General features: G+C 44.5%; 1 protein-coding gene across 1 annotated transcript in view; it reads left to right on the top strand.

The window, feature by feature from the left end:
- Nucleotides 1–512: 512 nt before the first annotated feature.
- Nucleotides 513–22,667, top strand: part of LOC144494658 (doublesex- and mab-3-related transcription factor 1-like) — a 142,823-nt gene continuing 120,668 nt past the window's right edge. The window contains 4 exon segments of the mRNA XM_078213862.1: nt 513–729; nt 4,097–4,127; nt 4,129–4,306; nt 5,825–5,944. Coding sequence (XP_078069988.1) covers nt 513–729; nt 4,097–4,127; nt 4,129–4,306; nt 5,825–5,944 — 546 coding nt within the window.

Below are 22,667 nucleotides of genomic sequence, written 5' to 3'. Positions count from 1 at the left end.
TGCTGTCAGACCTGCTCTATTCTCTCTTTGCACAGATATGGTCAGAGCTTCTCTATTCTCCGCACAGATACTGTCAGGTATCTGTTCTCTCTCTCTGCACAGATGCTGTCAGAGCTACTCTATTCTCTGCCTATGCACAGATGCTGTCAGACCTGCTCTATCCTCTCTGCATAGATGCTGTCCGACCTGCTCTGTCCTCTCCCTCTCTGCACAGATGCTATTGGACCTGCTCTATCCTCTCCAGGGGCGTAGCCAGGATCTAAAGTTAGGGGGAGCGAGCACATAAAAAAGGCGCCACGACGCATACCAAATAATTTCGGTGATCAGTAATAAAGTTTTGATAGAGTTAATAACTATTAAAAAGTGTATTTACTTTTTGGAAGCTGGACCAAAGGGCAAGTCTGGAATAAAATCAAATTTTGTGGCAGGCTGCGGTGTTCCCTCCCTTTGCTTGGAGTTAAAGGGTTTACACTTGGCAGCTCTCTCGGGATTAATCACCACTGGTGGTGGACATGTCAAAGCTGGTAGAGCCCACTACTGGCAAAGGCGCTTCCAACACGGACAGTGCGACCCGGGCGCACACTGAGAGGTCTCGGCCGCATCCAAACATCCTGCCAGCGGACCGGACTCCGTGGAATGTCCCGGCCATGCGTGCAGCAACTAATTTAAAGTGGACAGATAAAGTAGACTGGGCACTGACGCTCCCCGATCCTTCCCCCGCCCAGGGAGGTGAGCCCTCCATTGCCCTTCCTCCAGCTCCACTCACCCAACTCCGAAGCTACCGCCATCCTCTCGTGTGCGCGCCAGCCCCACCGCGATTGCACGACCTCCTCACCTTCCAAACTCCATCCGCCTCGCCTCGCGCCCAGTCGGCCACGCCCTCCAGCTGACGGCTCTCCAGATCAGCAACTGGGAAATGGAGGCAGGCTTGAGGACTTCAGATCTCTGGAAGAGATCTGAGGGGCCCCATGAGGAACACCCCGTTGAAAAGGCGCCACTTTTGAAGAATGTGCTCCCCCTCTAGCTACGCCACTGATCTTCTCTCTCTGCACAGACCCTGTCAGACTTGCTCTGTCCTCTCTCTCTCTCTCTCTGCACAGAGGCTGTCAGACCTGCTCTGTCCTCTCTCTGCACAGATGCTGTCAGACCTGCTCTGTCCTCTCTCTGCACAGACGCTGTCAGACCTGCTCTGTCCTCTCTCTGCACAGACACAGTCAGACCTGCTCTGTCCTCTCTCTGCACAGACACTGTCAGACCTGCTCTGTCCTCTCTCTGCACAGACACTGTCAGACCTGCTCTGTCCTCTCTCTGCACAGACACTGTCAGACCTGCTCTGTCCTCTCTCTGCACAGACACTGTCAGACCTGCTCTGTCCTCTCTCTGCACAGACACTGTCAGACCTGCTCTGTCCTCTCTCTGCACAGACACTGTCAGACCTGCTCTGTCCTCTCTCTGCACAGACGCTGTCAGACCTGCTCTGTCCTCTCTCTGCACAGACGCTGTCAGACCTGCTCTGTCCTCTCTCTCTGCACAGACGCTGTCAGACCTGCTCTGTCCTCTCTCTGCACAGACACTGTCAGACCTGCTCTGTCCTCTCTCTGCACAGACACCGTCAGACCTGCTCTGTCCTCTCTCTGCACAGACACTGTCAGACCTGCTCTGTCCTCTCTCTGCACAGACACTGTCAGACCTGCTCTGTCCTCTCTCTGCACAGACACTGTCAGACCTGCTCTGTCCTCTCTCTGCACAGACACCGTCAGACCTGCTCTGTCCTCTCTCTGCACAGACACCGTCAGACCTGCTCTGTCCTCTCTCTGCACAGACACTGTCAGACCTGCTCTGTCCTCTCTCTGCACAGATGCTGTCAGACCTGCTCTGTCCTCTCTCTGCACAGACGCTGTCAGACCTGCTCTGTCCTCTCTCTGCACAGACGCTGTCAGACCTGCTCTGTCCTCTCTCTGCACAGATGCTGTCAGACCTGCTCTGTCCTCTCTCTGCACAGACACTGTCAGACCTGCTCTGTCCTCTCTCTGCACAGACACCGTCAGACCTGCTCTGTCCTCTCTCTGCACAGACACCGTCAGACCTGCTCTGTCCTCTCTCTGCACAGACACTGTCAGACCTGCTCTGTCCTCTCTCTGCAGACGCTGTCAGACCTGCTCTGTCCTCTCTCTGCACAGATGCTGTCAGACCTGATCTGTCCTCTCTCTGCAGACGCTGTCAGACCTGCTCTGTCCTCTCTCTGCACAGACACTGTCAGACCTGCTCTGTCCTCTCTCTGCAGACGCTGTCAGACCTGCTCTGTCCTCTCTCTGCACAGATGCTGTCAGACCTGATCTGTCCTCTCTCTGCAGACGCTGTCAGACCTGCTCTGTCCTCTCTCTGCACAGACACTGTCAGACCTGCTCTGTCCTCTCTCTGCAGACGCTGTCAGACCTGCTCTGTCCTCTCTCTGCACAGACACTGTCAGACCTGCTCTGTCCTCTCTCTGCACAGACACCGTCAGACCTGCTCTGTCCTCTCTCTGCACAGACACTGTCAGACCTGCTCTGTCCTCTCTCTGCAGACGCTGTCAGACCTGCTCTGTCCTCTCTCTGCAGACGCTGTCAGACCTGCTCTGTCCTCTCTCTGCACAGATGCTGTCAGACCTGCTCTGTCCTCTCTCTGCACAGATGCTGTCAGACCTGATCTGTCCTCTCTCTGCACAGACGCTGTCAGACCTGCTCTGTCCTCTCTCTCTGCACAGATGCTGTCAGACCTGATCTGTCCTCTCTGCACAGATGCTGTCAGACCTGCTCTGTCCTCTCTCTGCACAGATGCTGTCAGACCTGATCTGTCCTCTCTGCACAGATGCTGTCAGACCTGCTCTGTCCCCTCTCTGCACAGACACCGTCAGACCTGCTCTGTCCCCTCTCTGCACAGACGCTGTCAGACCTGCTCTGTCCTCTCTCTGCACAGACACTGTCAGACCTGCTCTGTCCTCTCTCTGCACAGACACCGTCAGACCTGCTCTGTCCTCTCTCTGCACAGACACTGTCAGACCTGCTCTGTCCTCTCTCTGCAGACGCTGTCAGACCTGCTCTGTCCTCTCTCTGCAGACGCTGTCAGACCTGCTCTGTCCTCTCTCTGCACAGATGCTGTCAGACCTGCTCTGTCCTCTCTCTGCACAGATGCTGTCAGACCTGATCTGTCCTCTCTCTGCACAGACGCTGTCAGACCTGCTCTGTCCTCTCTCTCTGCAGAGGCTGTCAGACCTGCTCTGTCCTCTCTCTGCACAGACGCTGTCAGACCTGCACTGTCCTCTCTCTGCACAGACGCTGTCAGACCTACTGTGTCCTCCCTCTCTGCACAGACCTGCTCTGTCCTCCCTCTCTGCACAGATCTGCTCTGTCCTCTCTCTGCACAGAGGCTGTCAGACCTGCTCTGTCCTCCCTCTCTGCACAGATCTGCTCTGTCCTCTCTCTGCACAGAAGCTGTCAGACCTGCTCTGTCCTCCCTCTCTGCACAGACCTGCTCTGTCCTCCCTCTCTGCACAGACCTGCTCTGTCCTCTCTCTCTCTTCACAGGTGCTGTCAGGTCTGCTCTGTCCTCTCTCTTTCTGCACAGACGCTGTCAGAGCTGCCGAGATTTTCCAGCACTATCTCTCGCGCTCTCTGCAGAGAGCTGGGCGAGGCTGAAGCGCGGGAGCCCGGGCAAGCGGGGAGCCAATGGGCTGGCCGGGAGGTGGGGCCACGTGACCGACACCTCGCGCTGCGAATCTGGCAGCGGAGGGAACAGAAAAAAGCCGCCAATTTGCTGCTCGACGCCTCAGAGCGGTTGGAGCGGGGACCGTGTCGGAGACCAGCAGCCGGGCTACCCCCCCCAAAAAAACACTTTGTTACAACATCGCCATTGCCAAGTAACAAATCGCCAAATTAAAACAAGTCATTATTTACAATAACCAAAAAAGAGAAAGTTTTTTTTGTTTTTGTTCATATATATATATCGGAAGATGCCAAACGGAGCTGGGTCCAAGTCTTCAGCATCGGCTCCAGCCGGGGTGGTAGGCGACGGCGACTCCGTTATCAACAACAACAACAGCGGCGGCGGCAGCAATAACGTGAACGGCAACTTCTCCAAGGCTCTGAACCCGGGCGCCGTGTCGCCCGCTTCCAAGAAGTCGCCTCGCCTGCCCAAGTGCGCCCGGTGCAGGAACCACGGTTACGTGTCGGCTCTGAAGGGACACAAGAGATTCTGCATGTGGAGGGAGTGCCAGTGTAAGAAATGCAACCTGATCGCGGAGAGGCAGCGGGTCATGGCGGCGCAGGTAACTGCAAGATTGAGCATTTTCCTGGGGGGTGTTTTATTTGGGGGGTTGTCCTTGCTGTTGCACCCAGAACATGCGGGCGATGTGCACATCTTGTCCCTTTGCAAAAGCGGGCAGCGTTCACACAAACGAAACCTGGACCCAACCGTCACTGGATATATTCAAACATTAATTTAAATATTAAAAACATTAAAAAATAAATATTGCAAGAGGGAGAGAGTTTCAGAAATATCAGAGCAAAAACACTGGGGAATCTGGAATAAAATCATGAAATGCTGGAAACACTCCGATGCCGCCAGATTTGCTGAGTAACCCGAGTGTTTTCTGCTTTTATTCTTGAGGCTCCTCTATTTACGAATAAATCTGAAGCAACACTGCACGTGGAATAAATAATCCGTGCTTCAAAGGAACTTGATCGATAAAAGACGATGACAATACCATCGTCTCTATGGCATAAAATCGTCTTTAAGTTACAAAATGAGTCCGGATATTAACATGTTCGCGATTGCCAGTTAAACACAGCCGCAGCAAACGGATTTTAGTAGCTTTGAAGATGCACCACTACAATGTTTTACATTCTCTGAAATAATAACGGAAGAATCATATACGTAAAATTTTAAGGGGGGTAGAGCTTTCAAATATTGTATACAGCGCACAAACCATCATTTAACATATTTGGATTTTGCATAAATATCTTTACACTGGACTTTCATACAAAAAGGTCGATTAGACGATTTGAAATTAATGCTGTTTTATGAAACTGCGGATAAAAAAAAACAGCGTGAAAGAGCGATGAACTAATTCTAAATTGCAGCTCATATATTGTAATTCGAAAGCGGAAAGAAATTTTACTTTCGTCCGGAATATTGTCTATTCTGAACTCAGTTTAGAGTTAAAAGGGTTTACAGGAACGGCACAATTTGTTAACCTGTGTTTGTTTTGAATGTGAAATTGACTTATTGTGAAAAATGTATCTGATAAATGTTTACATACACCACAGTTAGTTTAGCCCCGCTTAGAAGAGTTCGTAACATTCGCCAAATTATATCTATTTCGCTGTTGGGTCAATTTGTTGTTGAAACCCCGTTTATAATATTTACACTGAGATAATGCTGAGATTATTTTAATTATTGAACAGTTTCCGATTATGTTCTACCTGAAGTTTAATGGCCGGATTTCTACGCTTAATGAATTTCAAATATTTTCTGTAGAGATTTTTATTTGGCCATTACGAAGGAAACAATTTTTAAAGATATTAAATTATCTTTTAAACTTAATCTAAAATCGTCTTATACAGGTTTTGAATTAGATGCAGCTTTAATATTCTTATTTAGAAAAAAAAACAAATCTATTTACGATGCAGATTCTAAACAAAAACATATCAGAAGTTTATCTGCTCTGAAAGCCAGACGGCTATTTTCGCCCACGGACCAAAATCGAGATCAGACCGTGGTACTGAGTTGGAAATAGGCCAGATAGCCGCCAGATCTGAGCTGCTTGTTTTTGTTTTGTTTGTAGGTAGCCCTCAGGAGACAACAAGCCCAGGAGGAAGAGCTGGGGATCAGCCGACCCATTCCCCTGCCTGGGGCCGCAGAGCTGCTCATCAAGAGGGAGAACGCAACCCCGAACAGCTCCTGCGCTCTGGGGACTGGAGGGTCCGCTTTGTCCTCGAACCCCAACACACCGGTCACTTCGTCAGGTAATCTCAAAGCAGGCCGGTACCCAGCGCGGGAGGATGAGTTTTCAGGGGGTTACATTCAGTTGCTTGAACTGCTTGACTTGCATCACTGAAGAAAATGGATTTAACCGACGGGGCGATTTTGGAGCCTGCAATGTTTCGAGGTTTCTCTGCACGGCTGTAACAGTCAGTTTGTGTCGGGGGGGGGGGGAAGACGACGACACTCGTTTAACTATGAGTTGCAAAAGTCACACAACCGAATTGAAATTTGAAGTCAAATTACAATTGTTGTTGATAAAGTGTCCAAATTGGAAAACGATGTCGATATCTCAGTTTTAGCCACTTGATTTTGAAAATCCGAGTAACATATTGCACCCGAGTCAGTCGCTCAATAAAGGAATACAAACTGAAACGTTAACAACGCGTTTCATTTAGTCCATGTTTCCGGGCAGTTATGGATGGGCAATAAATGCTGGCCCAGCCAGCGATGCCCACATCTCGTAAGTGAATAAAACAAAAGTTCAGTTTCACTCGTTTCCCGTATTATGGGGGAAATAATTCATTCAGATAAACTTGCCCTATTAATGTCCTACTAATGGGATAATGTGGGATCCATTAGTGTTATTTCGGGAGAGTGTTGGATCCACCAGTGTTCTGTTGGGAGAATGTTGCATTTCCACCCTCCCAAGGGTCTTTTTAAGGTAAGCAATTTAACTTGGTCCTATTTTAAGATTCTTCAAAAATTATTTGTTAAATAGTTCATGGCAACATTTAAACATGTTTAAGTATATGTTGCTACAGCAGATTTCTTTCTTAATATCAAATTTGTCTAAGCAGTAATTTAAAGAATATATTCTGAAACATATGTTACAACACTTTGTTGTGAGACTGGAATATAGTGGGATGTTTGGTATTGTACACACTTTCAATTTTTTGATATTCATTATCTAAAGGCGTCGGGTGTTGCTGTTTAAATAAATAAAATCCTGCTAGAAACAAAGTTCATAACTGAAATTTATGGAATGGCTTCCGGGCAGATAGTACATCGTTTGTAATTTCTTGCTCTCACCTTTCAAGTAGAAATTTTGTGAACAAGCAAATTGTCATTTAAAGAAAATTCCAGGGGTGCAAATAACATTGCCACTATTAAGTTAGGGTTGGCGTAGAATTGTGTTGGGTGAAGAATGATTTCAGGAGTTTGCACACTGCTTTTCTGACTCTAGAGTTATTCTGCAACTTTAGTGTAACTGTAAAATGGAAGCTGTAGTTGTCGTATAAATAAACCCTTAGCTCCTTTACAACCAGATGATTCCTTTGCATTCTTTTTCCAGTTTCAGGAGATCTGGATTTTTTTTTAGTGTTCGGAATTTTAAGGTGAACTTCCGAAGTAATTTTCGCTTCTACTACCCTGATTTTCTTGAGGCAAGGTACCCGACAGCCAGGAGGGTAGGCAGCACAGCTACTCAGGTTTTCATCATCTGGTGTGCACTCTGGATTATGGTCGGCTCTTGTGATTTTATACAAAAGGAGCTGGCCTAGGCTCAGCTTCTTCCCACAATTGCATGGGTGAGGTTAGGAACTCGTTCGCACAGCAGTCTGAATACTACGGCTACATATTGGTGTTTGTGTCCTATTTCACTTTTAATCTTTAATCATGTTGATTTTAAAGTTTCTAAAAATCAAAACACAATTCTTATTACTGAAGTTAGAAGAACTGTAGCATCAGAAATGAAAATGGCCTGGAATATATTGTAACTAACAGTTCAAAATTGCATTTTGTGGAAAAGTAATATACTTGTGGATGCTGGAAATCTGAAATACAGACAGAAAATGTTGGAAATACTCAGCAGGTCTGGCAACATCGCTAGAGAGAGGAACAGAGTTAACGTTTCAGGAATCAATTTCTCCTCAAAGATGCTGCCGGACTGTTGAGTATTTCCAACATATTTTGTGGAGATGCGACTGGTTTTCATTAAACAATCCAGGAAGAACTGATTTCATACAGTTGGAATATTTTTAACCCAATTTTGCATCAGGTTATGTTATGCTGCGCATTATTGTGTAGAGTTTGATTTGTTGCACAATGATAGACATGCGAGATAGAGTATTTGGAGAAAATATTGGAGAGAGTCTGAGACAAACTGACTTTCTTGGTAAACCTATATACAATTATTAAAATTGCATTGCATAGAGATGATTTCAAACAACATTTATTAAGTAAAATGATGTTGAACATTCCAGATGTTAAAATAATGACTGGGAATGTTTATGTAAGTTTTGGAAATGGATCCCAGTTGCTCTGGGATCAGTATAATTAGTGACATAAAAGGTACATAATTATCTTCACTTGTCCTATTTGAACATTGTACAAGAGCATAAGATATAGGAGCCTTTGAGCCTGCTCTGCCATTCAGTAAGATATCGGCTGGTCTACTGCACCTTCCCATGCCTCTTAATTCTTTTTAGTGTCCAAAAGTCAATCGTCCTCTGTAACATTTCTGGTCTCCATAATTACAAAAAAAAGCATACCTACAGAAGATGGTACAAAAGATATACAGGGATGATATCAGAACAGAGATTACAAATAAGAGGAAATGCTAAACAGATTGGGAGACTTCTCGAAGAACGAAAGACTGGCTGGTGACCCTTTCAGAGGCTTTTAAAGTTATGAAGGAGTTTGAGAGTAGACATTGAAAAGATGTTTCCGCTGTCGGGAGCTTGTAAGAATGTCACCAATAAATCCAATAAGGAATTCAGGAGAACTTTCTTTACCCAGAGAATGGGTTACCCAGGGACTTGTCACCATGAAGAGTAGTTGAGGCAAATAGCACAAGTGCATTTAAGAGGAAGCTGGATAAACACATGAGCGAGTGGATGACATAATGATTGCATTAGAAGTAAAGTGGGAGGAGGCTAGAGCTAAGATTTACTATTTATTTACTGCAGTTTATTTCTTGTTGTGTAAGATTGGAATTTTCCTCATTTCAAAATTAATGTTACATGTCTGAGTGCATGTTGCTGCCACTGAATTGCTGTAGGAGTGAATTGAACATGGCTTTACCCATTAAACTAAAGCAGTATATGTAATTTCAAGAAGCAACAGATTAGTGTTTTAAAACTGATTCAATTTGGGAATCTGTTAAAACTTTGTTTTATTATGGCTTCTTCTAAACCTCTTAATTAGATTTCCATTTCAGATAGCCCATTATTATCTGAGATTTGCTGGCTGTTATTTTCATCTAACCAATGTTAGATCAATTCTTAGTGATGTGATATTTCAGTGAAGGTATTATCATATGTCTTGCTCATGAATTGTCATCCTGAAGCCGACAAAGGAGCAAACACAAAATAAAACTCCTGACCAACTCCTCAATACATGCAGCAAAAGGAGAGCTATTATTAGCCAGCAGTAGTTTCGGTTTTATTCCCCAAAGTTGCTTTGTAAATCACTCAAGCTTTGCGCCTAGAATTTATGATGTTGTTTGAGATTATTCTTTTATGATCATTCCCTGGATTTCATTATTCACTGTATAATCATGTCCATTTTCTTTGCCACGTTCTCCCAAATTCAACAATTACAGACCTCGGTCTATTTAGCACCAGATTTTTTACCATTGATTCCGGAAAAGGAACCGGGCTGTTTTTGTGTTAGAAACCCGCCTTCGGTAGAAAGCTGACTCAAGTTTGCATTTTTCTTGGGGCAAGTCTTTAATTGATATGGAAGTAGGTTTTGTGTACACGTAAAGTTAATGGGGGCAGCAGTGGAGGTAGGTTATAGACAGCAATCACTGAGGCTGCAGGTTGTCGTGAGGGAGCCAGGGAAGCGAGATATCGCAGGGACTGGTCTCCATGAGGGAGAGGATGGAGGGCCTCTTACTGGAGGGTGGAGGAGACCAGCTTGTCCTGCAGCAAAGGTACGGCTCTGATCAGCACCATCTTCCTCTGCCTCCAGTTCTTTCTAATTTCTTACCTCCTGCTCCTCCACTAATGAGCTCTCCTTCGGGGGCATCACCATCCTTGAGGTGCACACCTCTTTGGAGGACAATGTTATGGGGAGTGCAGCAGACCACTACATTGACCAAGATCCTGTCAGGAGGGCTTGCTGGGCACCACCTGACTGGTCCAGACCCGGAGCCTGCTGAGCCGGTGATGCTCCATAAGTCGAGATCTGATGTGTTGTCCAGCCTTGGTGCAGAGAGCATCAGTCAGCTAGGTGAGGTACCAGTGTGCAGTCACCTGTGAGATGTCGAAAAGGTCCACACTGGCCAGGACACAGATGGCTGTGACGGTAGCACGGTACGGCACGGTAGCACAGTGGTTAGCACTGCTGCTTCACAGCTCCAGGGACTTGGGTTCGATTCCCGGCTTGGGTCACTGTCTGTGTGGAGTTTGCACATTCTCCTCGTGTCTGCGTGGGTTTCCTCCGGGTGCTCCGGTTTCCTCCCACAGTCCAAAGATGTGCAGGTTAGGTTGATTGGCCATGCTGAAATTGCCCTTAGTGTCCTGAGATGCGTTGGTTAGAGGGATTAGTGGATAGATATGGGGGTAGGGCTTGGGTGGGATTGTGGTCGGTGCAGACTCGATGGGCCAAATGGCCTCTTTCTGCACTGTAGGGTTTCTATGATTCTATGATCTATCTGCCTAGAGAGTAGCAGTCTCTTTCAGCACTGCTTCTCAGTCATGGCCAGGAAGCTTGGTCTCGGGATTGTATTTCTTTCATACCCCTCGCTCCTTTCCTCTGACTTCTTGATGCTTTCTCCTCCCTGTGCTGGCTGCTGCTCCTCATCTCCTTGATTTCTAAGGGTGCAGTGCACCTGCAGTCTTCCTGCTACACAGGAGGAGTCCAAACTGCCTTGCTACTGTTAAGGTGTCCACGTGATGCTAGGAAGCTGACAACCCCCTGAACTGACAAAGTTCTTAATGCTTGCTCCTCTCCTAGCCTCTGATGGACTGGTGCAACTTTTAATTCAAAGGAATAAGTTTAATAAAAACCTTTTGAAACTTTTTTGCACCTTCCTGACTCGCTCCCAACTGGGTCCTTGCCTGCCTGCAGCTGGTCTGATTCAGGAAGCTGCTGTAACCCAGTGCTTGGGGAAGATTCTGAAAAGTTTCGAGTCAGATTTCTAACAGGTGATTAACAAATTTCATCAGCTTGTTTGAGAATGCAGATTTGGAGGCTCCCATCTTTTGAAGTGACGTTTCAATGGAAAAATCTGTTACACTTTGTAAAACTGAACAGGAATAAATTCCATTGTGGCTGTTTTGTGTGAACATGATCAATAACCTTTTCCAACAAGATGTATGGAGTCAAGATTTCATAATCCAATACCTGATCCTCAAGGTCAGCAGCATCTTTTGTAGGTTTGACTGGAGTGGACAGCTCGCTCGCTCTCTCTCTCTCTCTCTCTCTCTCCAGCAATAGGGCAGTTATATATATCCAGCATTATATTTTTTAAAAAGCCACAATGCATCGAGTAGCAGATATTGAAAGCTAAAGACAAGGGTAAATGATATACAATAAGGGTAACAACATGAAAAGAAATGAAGGAACAATAAAAAGAGAGCAAAAAGAAAGCAATACACATTAAATCACTATTAAGATCGAGAATACATTTGGAAAAATATGCAAAACATGGACATCTAGGTACTCGCTTAAAAACAAAACTGAGGAAGAGTATACAATAATATAAAACTGGGCTCAAAGTCAACTTGCAAAGAAACCAGGTAGGATTCTAGTTATACTGATCCAAATATCACCTCAGGTTTTGCCAGCAGTAAAATGAGATTTTATTATTTAAAAGTGCAATTTAAAAATTTTTTAAAAATTAAAGTTACTTCAGCCTACAGACCGTTCCTGCACAGAGAGAGCAGCTATATAAACTGGTGTGTACCAGTCTACACAATTTGAAGGGTAAGCTGTTCTGGAGAATGTCCTTTGCTGCCAATTATTGTCCTTGTGAGAATTCTCTGGGCTTCATTTTCATTCTTATTTTGATGGTACATTCGAGATTAGAAATTTGGTTCATGAGAATTTGTAAATGTGTACCTTTGGCACAGCAGATTGGATCATTAATGTGCTGGTTCATTACAAAATCTAATTCTGGCAGCAGGATTGAAATACTGTGCTTGCTCATGTTACACTGTACCTACTGGTAAATTAGAATAAAGGTGGAAGCGTCCACATGCTTGTAACTGAAAAGTTTCTATTCAAATTTTAAAAAGTAACCAGGTTACTCAACCATGTCGGTGAGGTGTGAAACCATCGTTGGCAGGTGGTTTCTGTACTTGAACCAAAATACGCTGGCGTGTTCCATCGGTAATTTGATTCCTGACTTAAACTGCTGATTTTGTACCATTGCAGAGTTAAAACGTCTCTTCCTTGATGCAGAAGTGATGTGTTGACTATAAATTAAAGAGTAAACTGCAGTAAATTAATTTAATGACTCTAGAAGGATTCTTAGATTTACATATATCAACACTATTTCATTTAAAATAAGTCAGCATCTTACCAAAGCTCACATATTAGGACTGATTCTACGAATGTATGCAGTGAAAGTGGAGCCTCAGCTGCTGGGAGCATGTATCCTGAAGTCATGGATGTGACCCTCTTGATATTTGGTCCCAGAATGGAAAATTCTGAGGTGTACATGGGTTACAGGAATAGGGTTGGGGAAAGGGATTGTTGTCGGTGCAGGCTCCATGGGCAGAATGGCCTCCTCCTGAACTGTAGGGATTCAGTGATTCTATGTATGCCCGTGATTTCCTGAATAGTGCATCTAATCACACATTGGCAAAATCAATCCTGTTGACTAGAAGCAGATTCGTTTAAAAGAGGCTGTTAGATACCTTCAGTCACCTGTATGTTTCTGATCGTATTTGCCTTTACTTTCAGCTCCTTTCCCAGTTTTCCGTTTGCTGTTTCATGGTTTGAAGTTAAACACCGAGTTTGGATTTTGTGATGTAACTTGTGGGGTGGGATTTTACTGCCTCACTCGAGCGAGACCAGAAATTTCTGCCCGAGGTCAACGGACATTTCCATTGTCCGCCCCTTGCCCACTCCGATTCCGTGGCAGGTGAGAGGGTAGAATTCCAGCGATGGTGTTTCCATTTTTGAAAAATTGTACAGCATGGAGTATGTTTGCATCTTTCCCTTTCAGTTAATTGAAATATAAAATCAGGAGTCAAAAGTTATTTACTCAATTGAACAGTCATGTTTCCTACGCTGTTGGTTAAACAGCATCTTTTGCTACACAGTTGCTGAAGCATCTTACATAAACTTACATAAAACTTACACTACAGAAACATGTGATTCTGCCATCTGGTCAATGCTGATGTTTACGCTACAAGCCTTCTCCCATCTTACTTCATCTAACTCTGTCATCATATCCTTCTATTCCTTTCTCTCTCATGTGTTTACCTAGCTTCCCCCTAAATGTGTCGATGCTATTTGCCTCAACGACATCTGCCAATTTCAAGGTCCACACTCTAACCATTCTCTGGGTCAGAAGTTTTTCCTGAATTCCTTACTGGCTTTATTAGTGGCTATCCTATATTTACAACTCCTAGTTTTGCTTTCCTCCACAAGTAGAGCTGTTTGTACATTTTACCCCACCAGACCCCTTCAGAATTTTAAGTGCCTCTATCAGTTTACTCCTTAGCTTTCTCTTTCCTAGAGCAGGGAGCCCCAGCATGTTTCTTGAATTAAATACTTTATGCTTTTCCAGCATTACTACCAGAAAAAAAAATGACATTAGGAGTTAAGAACATTAGTTTGGAAACAGGAACTTTTGAGCAAGGAAGTCAGTGATTCACTAGTAAAATTCCCCAAAAGTTTCAAAAATCTTTTCTAAAGTTGCTGTGTGCATATTTAGCCCAACATCAGTTGCATGCGGAAGTATATTTAACAGTTGGATTCAGAGAAACAACAGAGGAGACACACTCAAAGAAAATGGATTTTAGTTAAACTTACTTATAATTCAGGTAATGATCTGCTGTGGCACAATAACCGTGGGTAAATCCTGCAGGATTGTTCTCTTACTCCTTATAACAAGTCTCTGCATCGTCTCCAAGGGTATTTTAGTTGCGCAAATAGAATGATTCAGTATGAAACATATTCCTTGTACAAGACATTAGTTCAACTGTATTTGAAATCCAAATCCAATTTTGGATCTTCACATGGTGGGGAACACTGAGACTTTGGAAAAAGTTCAAAAGAAGATTACGAGGATGGTCCCTATTCAGTGAGGCTTCCCCTTAGAAATGCATGTACTTTAGGCTGGTGCGATAGAGATGTATAAATTTAATTTAATTTCACTTGGTGATTTTCAAATAGGTTGGGAAGACCTCAGATCATGTGTACGTGCTACTGAAGGGTTGGACCAGGATAGATGTTCAATGTTTCCTCATTTCTCAGAATAACTACAGGCCAGGTATGGACGATATTTAATGGAGGCAAGTTCCAAGTCAGAAACATGCGCCACTTGGAAGGGACTTGCAGGTGGTGATGTGCCCAAGCACCTGCTGCCCTTGTCCTTGTAGGTGGTAGAGGTCACAGATTTGGAGGTGCTGTTGAAGAAGCCTTGGTGAGCTGATCCAGTGCATCTTGTAGATGGTACAAACTGCTGCCACTATGCATTGGTGGTGGAGGAAGTGGATGTTGAAGGTGGTGATGGGGTGCCAATCAAGCGGGCTGCTTTGTCCTAGATGGTGTTGAGCTTCATGAGTGTTGTTGAAGCTGCACTCATCCGGGCAAACAGATAGTATTCCATCTCACTCCTGATTTACCTTCTAGTTGGTGGACAAGCTTTGGGGAGTCAGGAGGTGAGTCACATACTGCAGGATATCCAGTCTCTCACCGAGTCTTGTAGACCCAATATTTATAGTTAAGATCCAGTTAAGTTTCTGGTCAATGATGACCCCAGGATATTGCAGGTGGAGGGAGGATGGTTAACCTCACTTTTGTTGGAGATAGCCATTGCTTTCCAGTGCTGTGACTGTTACTAGCCACTTTTATCAGTCCAGGCCTGGATGTTGTCTGGAGCTTCTTGTGTACAGGCACACATTACTTCATTATCTGAGGAATTACAAATGGAACTGATGTTATGCAGTTACCAGTAAACATTGTCAATTCTGACTTTATGATGGTGGAAAGATTACTAATGAATCAGCTGGAAATAGTTTTCAGACATGGAAATATCATAGGATTACATAGAATGTACAGTGCACATACAGACCATTGTGCCCAACCAATTCATGTTGGTATTTATGCTCCACTCGTGTCTCCTCCTGCCTTTCCTCATTTAACTCTATCAGCATAATGCTCTTTTCCCTTCTCCCTCTGTTTATCTAAACTTTCCTTAAATGCATCTATTCTATTTCCGTCAAGTACTCCCTCTGGAAACAATTTTCATGTTCTCACCATTCTCTGGGCAAGAGAGGATTTTTTCCCCTCTAACTTTTCTATTTAATTTATTGGTGACTATCTTATGTTGATGGCTTTGTGTTTGCTCCTCTCCATTGTTGGAAAAACTCTCGATCTGTGCTCTATCAAAAAATGCATGATATTGAAGACCTCTTTAAGGACACTCACTTGTCTTTTTTCAAGAAAGAGAACCAGCCTGATTGTCCTTTCCTGATAGATATGACCTCACATTCCTGTTATCATCCTTGGAAGGCAAACAAAAAACTTATGTCAGATGCCAAAAGCTCAATATTGGGGAAAAATCTAGAATAGTATTGAACGTGCAGGGGTGAAATTGAAACAATGATTAATTAGGAAAAGAAAGGGAGGGTATGAAAAATGTTTGTACGTAAAATCAACGAAAACACAAAGAAGCTTTCTAAATATATAACGAGCCAATTAGAAATTAGAAAGTTTTACCATGGTCAACAAGTTGACCATACTTGTCCATAGCAATAGAAGATGTGGGCATGGTTCTTAATACTTTGTGTCTGCTTTCACAAACGAGAGCGACTAAGCAGACATTGCGGTTAAGGAAGGAGGAGTTTGAAATATTGGATGAGATAAATATAGTAAGGGAAGAAATACTAAGTTGTTCAGCATCCTTGAAAATAGACAAATCATCATTCCCGATCAGATGTATTTTGGGCAGCTAAGAGAAGCAAAGGAAGAAATAGTTATTTTCCAAACCTCTCCAGCTACAGGCTTGTTGCCAGAGGACTGGAGGACCACGGATGCTGTAATGTTGTTTAAAAAGAGGGGAAGAGATAGCTCAAGTAATTACAGGTCAGTCAGCTTAACCTTGGTGGTGGAAAAATTATTGGGGAAAATTCTGAGACAGCATTAATCGTCATTTAGAGAGCACCGATTAATCGAGGAATGTGAGCGTGGGTTTGTCAAATGAAAGGTTGTGTCTGGCTAACTTGATTGAAGTTTTGCGATGATAAGAAGGAAGACTGTTGAGAGTAGTGTGTTTGATGTAGTCTTTATGAATTTTAGCAAGATTTGTGATAAGACCCTACTTGTCAGACTGATCAGAAACTTAAAAACTCATGGGATTTGAGATTGACTCAGAAGGATTATAGTTGATGGGTGCTTTGTGACTGGAAGGCTGTTTCTTGTGGATTTTGTAGGGTTCAGTACTGGGTTACTTGCTGTTTGGGAAACATATCAATGATTTAGACTTAAATGATTGAGAAGATTGTAGATTACATGAAAATTGACCATGTAGTTACCCATGCGAAAGAAAGCAGTAGACTGCACAAAGCTATCAATGGACTGGTCAGGTGGACAGAAAAATGGCAAACCAATTAAATCCAGAGAAGTGTGAGGTAATGTATTTGGAGCGAATATAAAAAGCAAGGATATACACAATAAATAGTAGGATTCAGAGAAGTGTAGAGGAACAGAGGGTCCTTGGAGTGCGTGTTCACAGATCCCAGAAGGTAGCAGGACAGGCAGAAAAGGTGGTCAAAAAGGCAGACCGAATACTTGCCTTTACTTGGCTAAAATATAAGAACTGGGAGGTTATGCAAAATCTACGGAGTACTCATTAGACCACAGTTTGAGTACTGCAAACAGTTCTGGTCACCACATTACCAGAAGAACGTGATCACATGAGAGAGGTTACAAAGGAGTTTTATGAGGATGTTGCCAAGAATTTTAGCTATCAGAAAAGGTTTGATAGACTAGAGTTTGTTTTCCTTGGAGCAGTAGAGCTTGAGGGGGAAATTTAATTGAGACATGTAAAATTGAGGAGCCTAGATAGAGTGAATAGGAAGGACCTGTTTCTGGTAGCAGGAAGATCAATACCGAGGAGGCAGGATGAGAGGCATTGAGAAGTAATTCTCACTTAAGTGGTGGTGGAGGTCTGAAACTGACTGAAGAGTGATCGAGGCAGAAACCCTAATCACGTTGAGAAACTTGGATATGCACTTTGCCGTAACTGCCAGGACTACAGACCAAGAGCTGGAAGGTGGGATTAGACTGGATAGATCTTCCTCAGCTGACCGGAAGAGCCAAGTGGCCTGTGTCTTAAATATTTTTACGTTTCTATTTTTATACATTGTTTTTGCGCTCCTTGGTGCCTCCGTATCCATTTTATAATATGGCACCAGAGTTGTACATAGTTCTCTGCCCTGAAGAACTCCACCAGCCATGTCTTCGGGCTGAGATGATTGACCTCCTTTGTCACCCTTTATGTTAGGTATGACTCCAGCCAATGGAGTGTTTTTCCCGCATCTCAAATGATTCTAATTTTAGTAGGCCTTTTTGGTAAGATGCTTGGTTTACTGCTGCCTAGATGTCAGTGGCAGTCACTCTCATCTCACCCTTGAAATTCAGCTGTTTTGTCCATAGAAACAGGAATAGGCCATTCAGTCCATTGAGCCCGTGCCATCATTTAATACGATCATGGCTGTTTGGACACCTCCAATGCCTTTTACATCCAATATCCCCAGAACCCTTTACATTATTATTAATCAGAATTCTTAACAATCTCCACAACCTTCTGGTGTAGAAAATTCCAAAGATTCACAACCCTCTGTGCAAAGAAATGTCTCCTCGCCTCGGTCCTAAATAGCATTCCCCCTCCCCCCGTCTTATTTTGAAATTGTGTTCCCTGCTTCACTTAGAAAGGACATTCAATGTTCTTGCTACCTTCAGTGTTTTGCCTAGTGGTGTTTAACACAAAGGAGTATTTAGGGAAGTGGGGTGGGTGGTGGCATTCAGCAGGAAGTTTCACTGCCCAAGTTTGACCTGATGAGACTTCACGGGGTCTGGGGTCCGTGCTGAAGACTCCCAGGGCTACTCCCTCCAACCTGTATTCCGTTGTGCTGCTACTTCTGGTGAGCCTCTCTTGCTACTGACAGAGGATGGTGATGGACAGCCTGGGTCATTGGGTGAGCACAGTAAGAAGTTTAACAACACCAGGTTAAAGTCCAACAGGTTTATTTGGTAGCAAAAGCCACACAAGCTTTCGGAGCCTTAAGCCCCTTCTTCAGGTGAGTGGGAATTCTGCTCACAAACGGGGCATAGAAAGACACAAACTCAATTTACATGAATAATGGTTGGAATGCGAATACTTACAGCTAATCAAGTCTTTAAGATGCAAACAATGTGAGTGGAGAGAGCGTCAAGACAGGCTAAAGAGATGTGTATTGTCTCCAGACAGGACAGCCAGTGAGTCTCTGCAGGTCCAGGCAAGCTGTGGGGATTACAAATAGTGTGACATGAACCCAATATCCCGGTTGAGGCCATCCTCATGTGTGCGGAACTTGGCTATCAGTTTCTGCTCAGTGACTCTGCGGTGTCGTGAAGGCCGCTGTGGAGAACGCTTACCCGAATATCAGAGGCCGAATGCCCGTGACCGCTGAAGTGCTCCCCAACAGGAAGAGAACAGTCTTGCCTGGTGATTGTAAAGCGGTGTTCATTCATCCGTTGTCGCAGTGTCTGCATGGTTTCCCCAATGTACCATGCCTCGGGACATCCTTTCCTGCAGCGTATCAGGTAGACAACGTTGGCCAAGTTGCAAGAGTATGTACCGTGTACCTGGTGGATGGTGTTCTCACGTGAGATGATGGCATCTGTGTTGATGATCCGGCACGTCTTGCAGAGGTTGCTGTGGCAGGGTTGTGTGTTGTCGTGGTCACTGTTCTCCTGAAGGCTGGGTAGTTTGCTGCAGACAATGGCCTGTTTGAGGTTGTGCGGTTGTTTGAAGGCAAGAAGTGGGGGTGTCGGGATGGCCTTGGCAAGATGTTCGTCTTCATCAATGACATGTTGAAGGCTCCGGAGGAGATGCCGTAGCTTCTCCGCTCCGGGAAAGTACTGGACAACGAAGGGTACTCTGTCCACCGTGTCCCGTGTTTGTCTTCTGAGGAGGTCGGTGCGGTTTTACGCTGTGGTGCCTCCGAGCTGTCGATCGATGAGTCGAGCGCCATATCCTGTTCTTATGAGGGCATCTTTCAGCATCTGGAGGTGTCTGTTGCGATCCTCCTCATCCGAGCAGATCCTGAGTATCCTGCTCGGATGAGGATCCTGCTCGGATGAAGAGGATCGCAACAGACACCTCCAGACGCTGAAAGACGCCCTCATAAGAACAGGATATGGCGCTCGACTCATCGATCGACAGTTCCGACATGCCACAGCGAAAAACCGCACCGACCTCCTCAGAAGACAAACGCAGGACACAGTGGACAGAGTACCCTTCGTCGTCCAGTACTTCCCCGGAGCGGAGAAGCTACGGCATCTCCTCCGGAGCCTTCAACATGTCATTGATGAAGACGAACATCTTGCCAAGGCCATCCCCACACCCCCAATTCTTGCCTTCAAACAACCGCACAACCTCAAACAGGCCATTGTCTGCAGCAAACTACCCAGCCTTCAGGAGAACAGTGACCACGACAACACACAACCCTGCCACAGCAACCTCTGCAAGACGTGCCGGATCATCAACACAGATGCCATCATCTCACATGAGAACACCATCCACCAGGTACACGGTACATACTCTTGCAACTTGGCCAACGTTGTCTACCTGATACGCTGCAGGAAAGGATGTCCCGAGGCATGGTACATTGGGGAAACCATGCAGACGCTGCGACAAAGGATGAATGAACACCGCTCGACAATCACCAGGCAAAACTGTTCTCTTCCTGTTGGGGAGCACTTCAGCGGTCACGGGCATTCGGCCTCTGATATTTGGGTAAGCGTTCTCCACAGCGGCCTTCACGACACACGACGGCGCAGAGTCGCTGAGCAGAAACTGATAGCCAAGTTCCGCACACATGAGGATGGCCTCAACCGGGATTTTGGGTTCATGCCACACTATTTGTAATCCCCACAGCTTGCCTGGGCCTGCAGAGTCTCACTGGCTGTCCTGTCTGGAGACAATACACATCTCTTTAGCCTGTCTTGATGCTCTCTCCACTCACATTGTTTGTATCTTAAAGACTTGATTAGCTGTAAGTTTTCGCATTTCAACCATTATTCATGTAAATTGAGTTTGTGTCTTTTATATGCCCCGTTTGTGAACAGAATTCCCACTCGCTTAAAGAAGGGGCTTAAGGCTCCGAAAGCTTGTGTGGCTTTTGCTACCAAATAAACCTGTTGGACTTTAACCTGGTGTTGTTAAACTTCTTACTGTGTTTACCCCAGTCCAACGCCGGCATCTCCACATCATTGGGTGAGAACAGTGATTCTGTGACTTGGCATTTGCCAAGTTAATCGATAAGACAAATGTCCCAATGTTGACACAAGTTCTCAAATGTTATTGAAGAGGACTTTGCAGGGTAGACTAAGCTTGATGTTCCTTTGTTCTGTCTGGATCCAATGCCTTGGCCGATGCCAGGGAGTCCAGCCAATTTTTTTTTTGTAACAGTTTAATCCAACTGCGCGGCTTGCTAGGCCATTTCAGACTCAATCGCATTTTAGTGGGTCTGGAGTCGCATTGAGTCCAGACTGGGGAAGGACATCCGGTTTTCTTCCCTAAAGGACATTAGTGAACCACTTTTTTTTTAAATGATAACTGGACTTATTTAATTAACTAAGCTCCAATTCACAATATTTCTTTGTGGGATCTGAATTCGCATCTCTGGATTGCTATTCTAGGCTTCTGGATTACTGGTCCAGTAACTGAGAATGAATACTGTACAGTTCAGCCTGTCGTGTGCCTAACCACATAACTACGATTCTATTATCTGCCCTACTTTATATACTGATTCCAATGATTTTGGGCCATATAATATCCTGAAAGGTAATTCTTACATAAGGCAGGAATTTTACTTTTTATACGGAGCTTGGGGAAGAGAATAAATTAAGTTAAACATAACTTAAGGAGAATGAGAAGCAGAAAAGATTCAGATAGGCTTGAAACAAAAGAAGTGATATTTTGAATGTTTACTTCAAGTATTCACACGGGTAAACAGAAACAACAGAATCAATGGAAACTAAAAGCTCATGGTGTAGGGGGTAACATATTAGAACGGATAGAATTTTGGCTGGCTGGCAGAAAACAGAAATGGGTAATGTTCTGATTGGCAGGATGTGATGAGTGGAGTCCCGCTTGTGGTGGGTGGGGGGAGGTCTGTGTTATCTTTTTACAATTTATATCAAAGACTAAGATGAGGAAGCTAAATTTGTATATAACACAAATATAAGTAGGAACGTTATGTTGTGAAGAGGACATAAGGAGGTTATAGGTGGATAGAGGTAAGTTAAGAGAGTGGGTAAAGATCTGGCAGATGGAGTATAATGAGGGAAAATGTGATAACTTTGGCAGGAAGAACAAATGGTCAGAGTATTGCTTAAACAAGGGCTGCAGAATTTTGAGGTGCAGAGGGATTTAGATTTTCTAGTGCATGAGTCACAAAAAGTTACTATGCAGGTACTGCAAATAAATCTAATTGAATACTTTCCGTCATTATGAGAGGAATTGAACATAAAAAGTAAGGATGTTATGCTTCACTTATACAGGGTATTATTGAGACCATGAGTGGGATTTTACAGCTTCGCTTGACCCGAGACCGGAAAATCCTGCCCGAGGTCAACGGCCCTTCCTATTGTCTGCCTCTCGCCCGCTCAGATTCCCGTGGTGGGCGGGGCAGTAGGATTCCGGCACACATCTGAAATACTGTGTGTAGTTTTGGTCTCCCTATTCAAGGAAGAATGTAAAAATATTGGAGGCGGTTTAGAGGAGGTTTACTAGATTGATACCTGGAATGGGCAGATTACCTTTATGAGGAAAGGTTGGACGGCCTAGGTTTGTGAAGGGTGACTTGATTGAAGTAGATAAGATCCTGAATGGTTTTGACAAAGTGGACATGGAAAGGATGTTTCCTCTTGTTGGTGAGTCTAGGACTCTGAGCACAATTTTAAGATTTACCCTTTTAGGACAGATATGAGAATTTTCTTTCTTTGAGGGTTGTGCGACTTTGGAACTCTGTCTTAGAAGGCGGTAGAGGCAGCGTATTGAATACTTTTTCGGTGGAAGTATGTAGATTCTTGTTAAAAGGTTATTGAGGGTAGATGGGAATGTGGAATTTGAAATGCAAATAGATTAGCTCTGATATTGAATAGTGCAGCAGGCTTGAAGGGCTGAATGGCTCTTACTTTATATGGTCATATATCATACCTTCCCAGAATTAACAATTTAGATGTAAATGAGATGAGAGTAGGTGGGCTGAAAGGTTTCAAAACAAATACATACTCCGAATTGGTGATGTTTA

This window comes from Mustelus asterias, chromosome 6 (assembly GCF_964213995.1).
Source record: "Mustelus asterias chromosome 6, sMusAst1.hap1.1, whole genome shotgun sequence".
NCBI lineage: Eukaryota > Metazoa > Chordata > Chondrichthyes > Carcharhiniformes > Triakidae > Mustelus > Mustelus asterias.
This window is presented reverse-complemented; position numbering and strand designations above follow the sequence as displayed.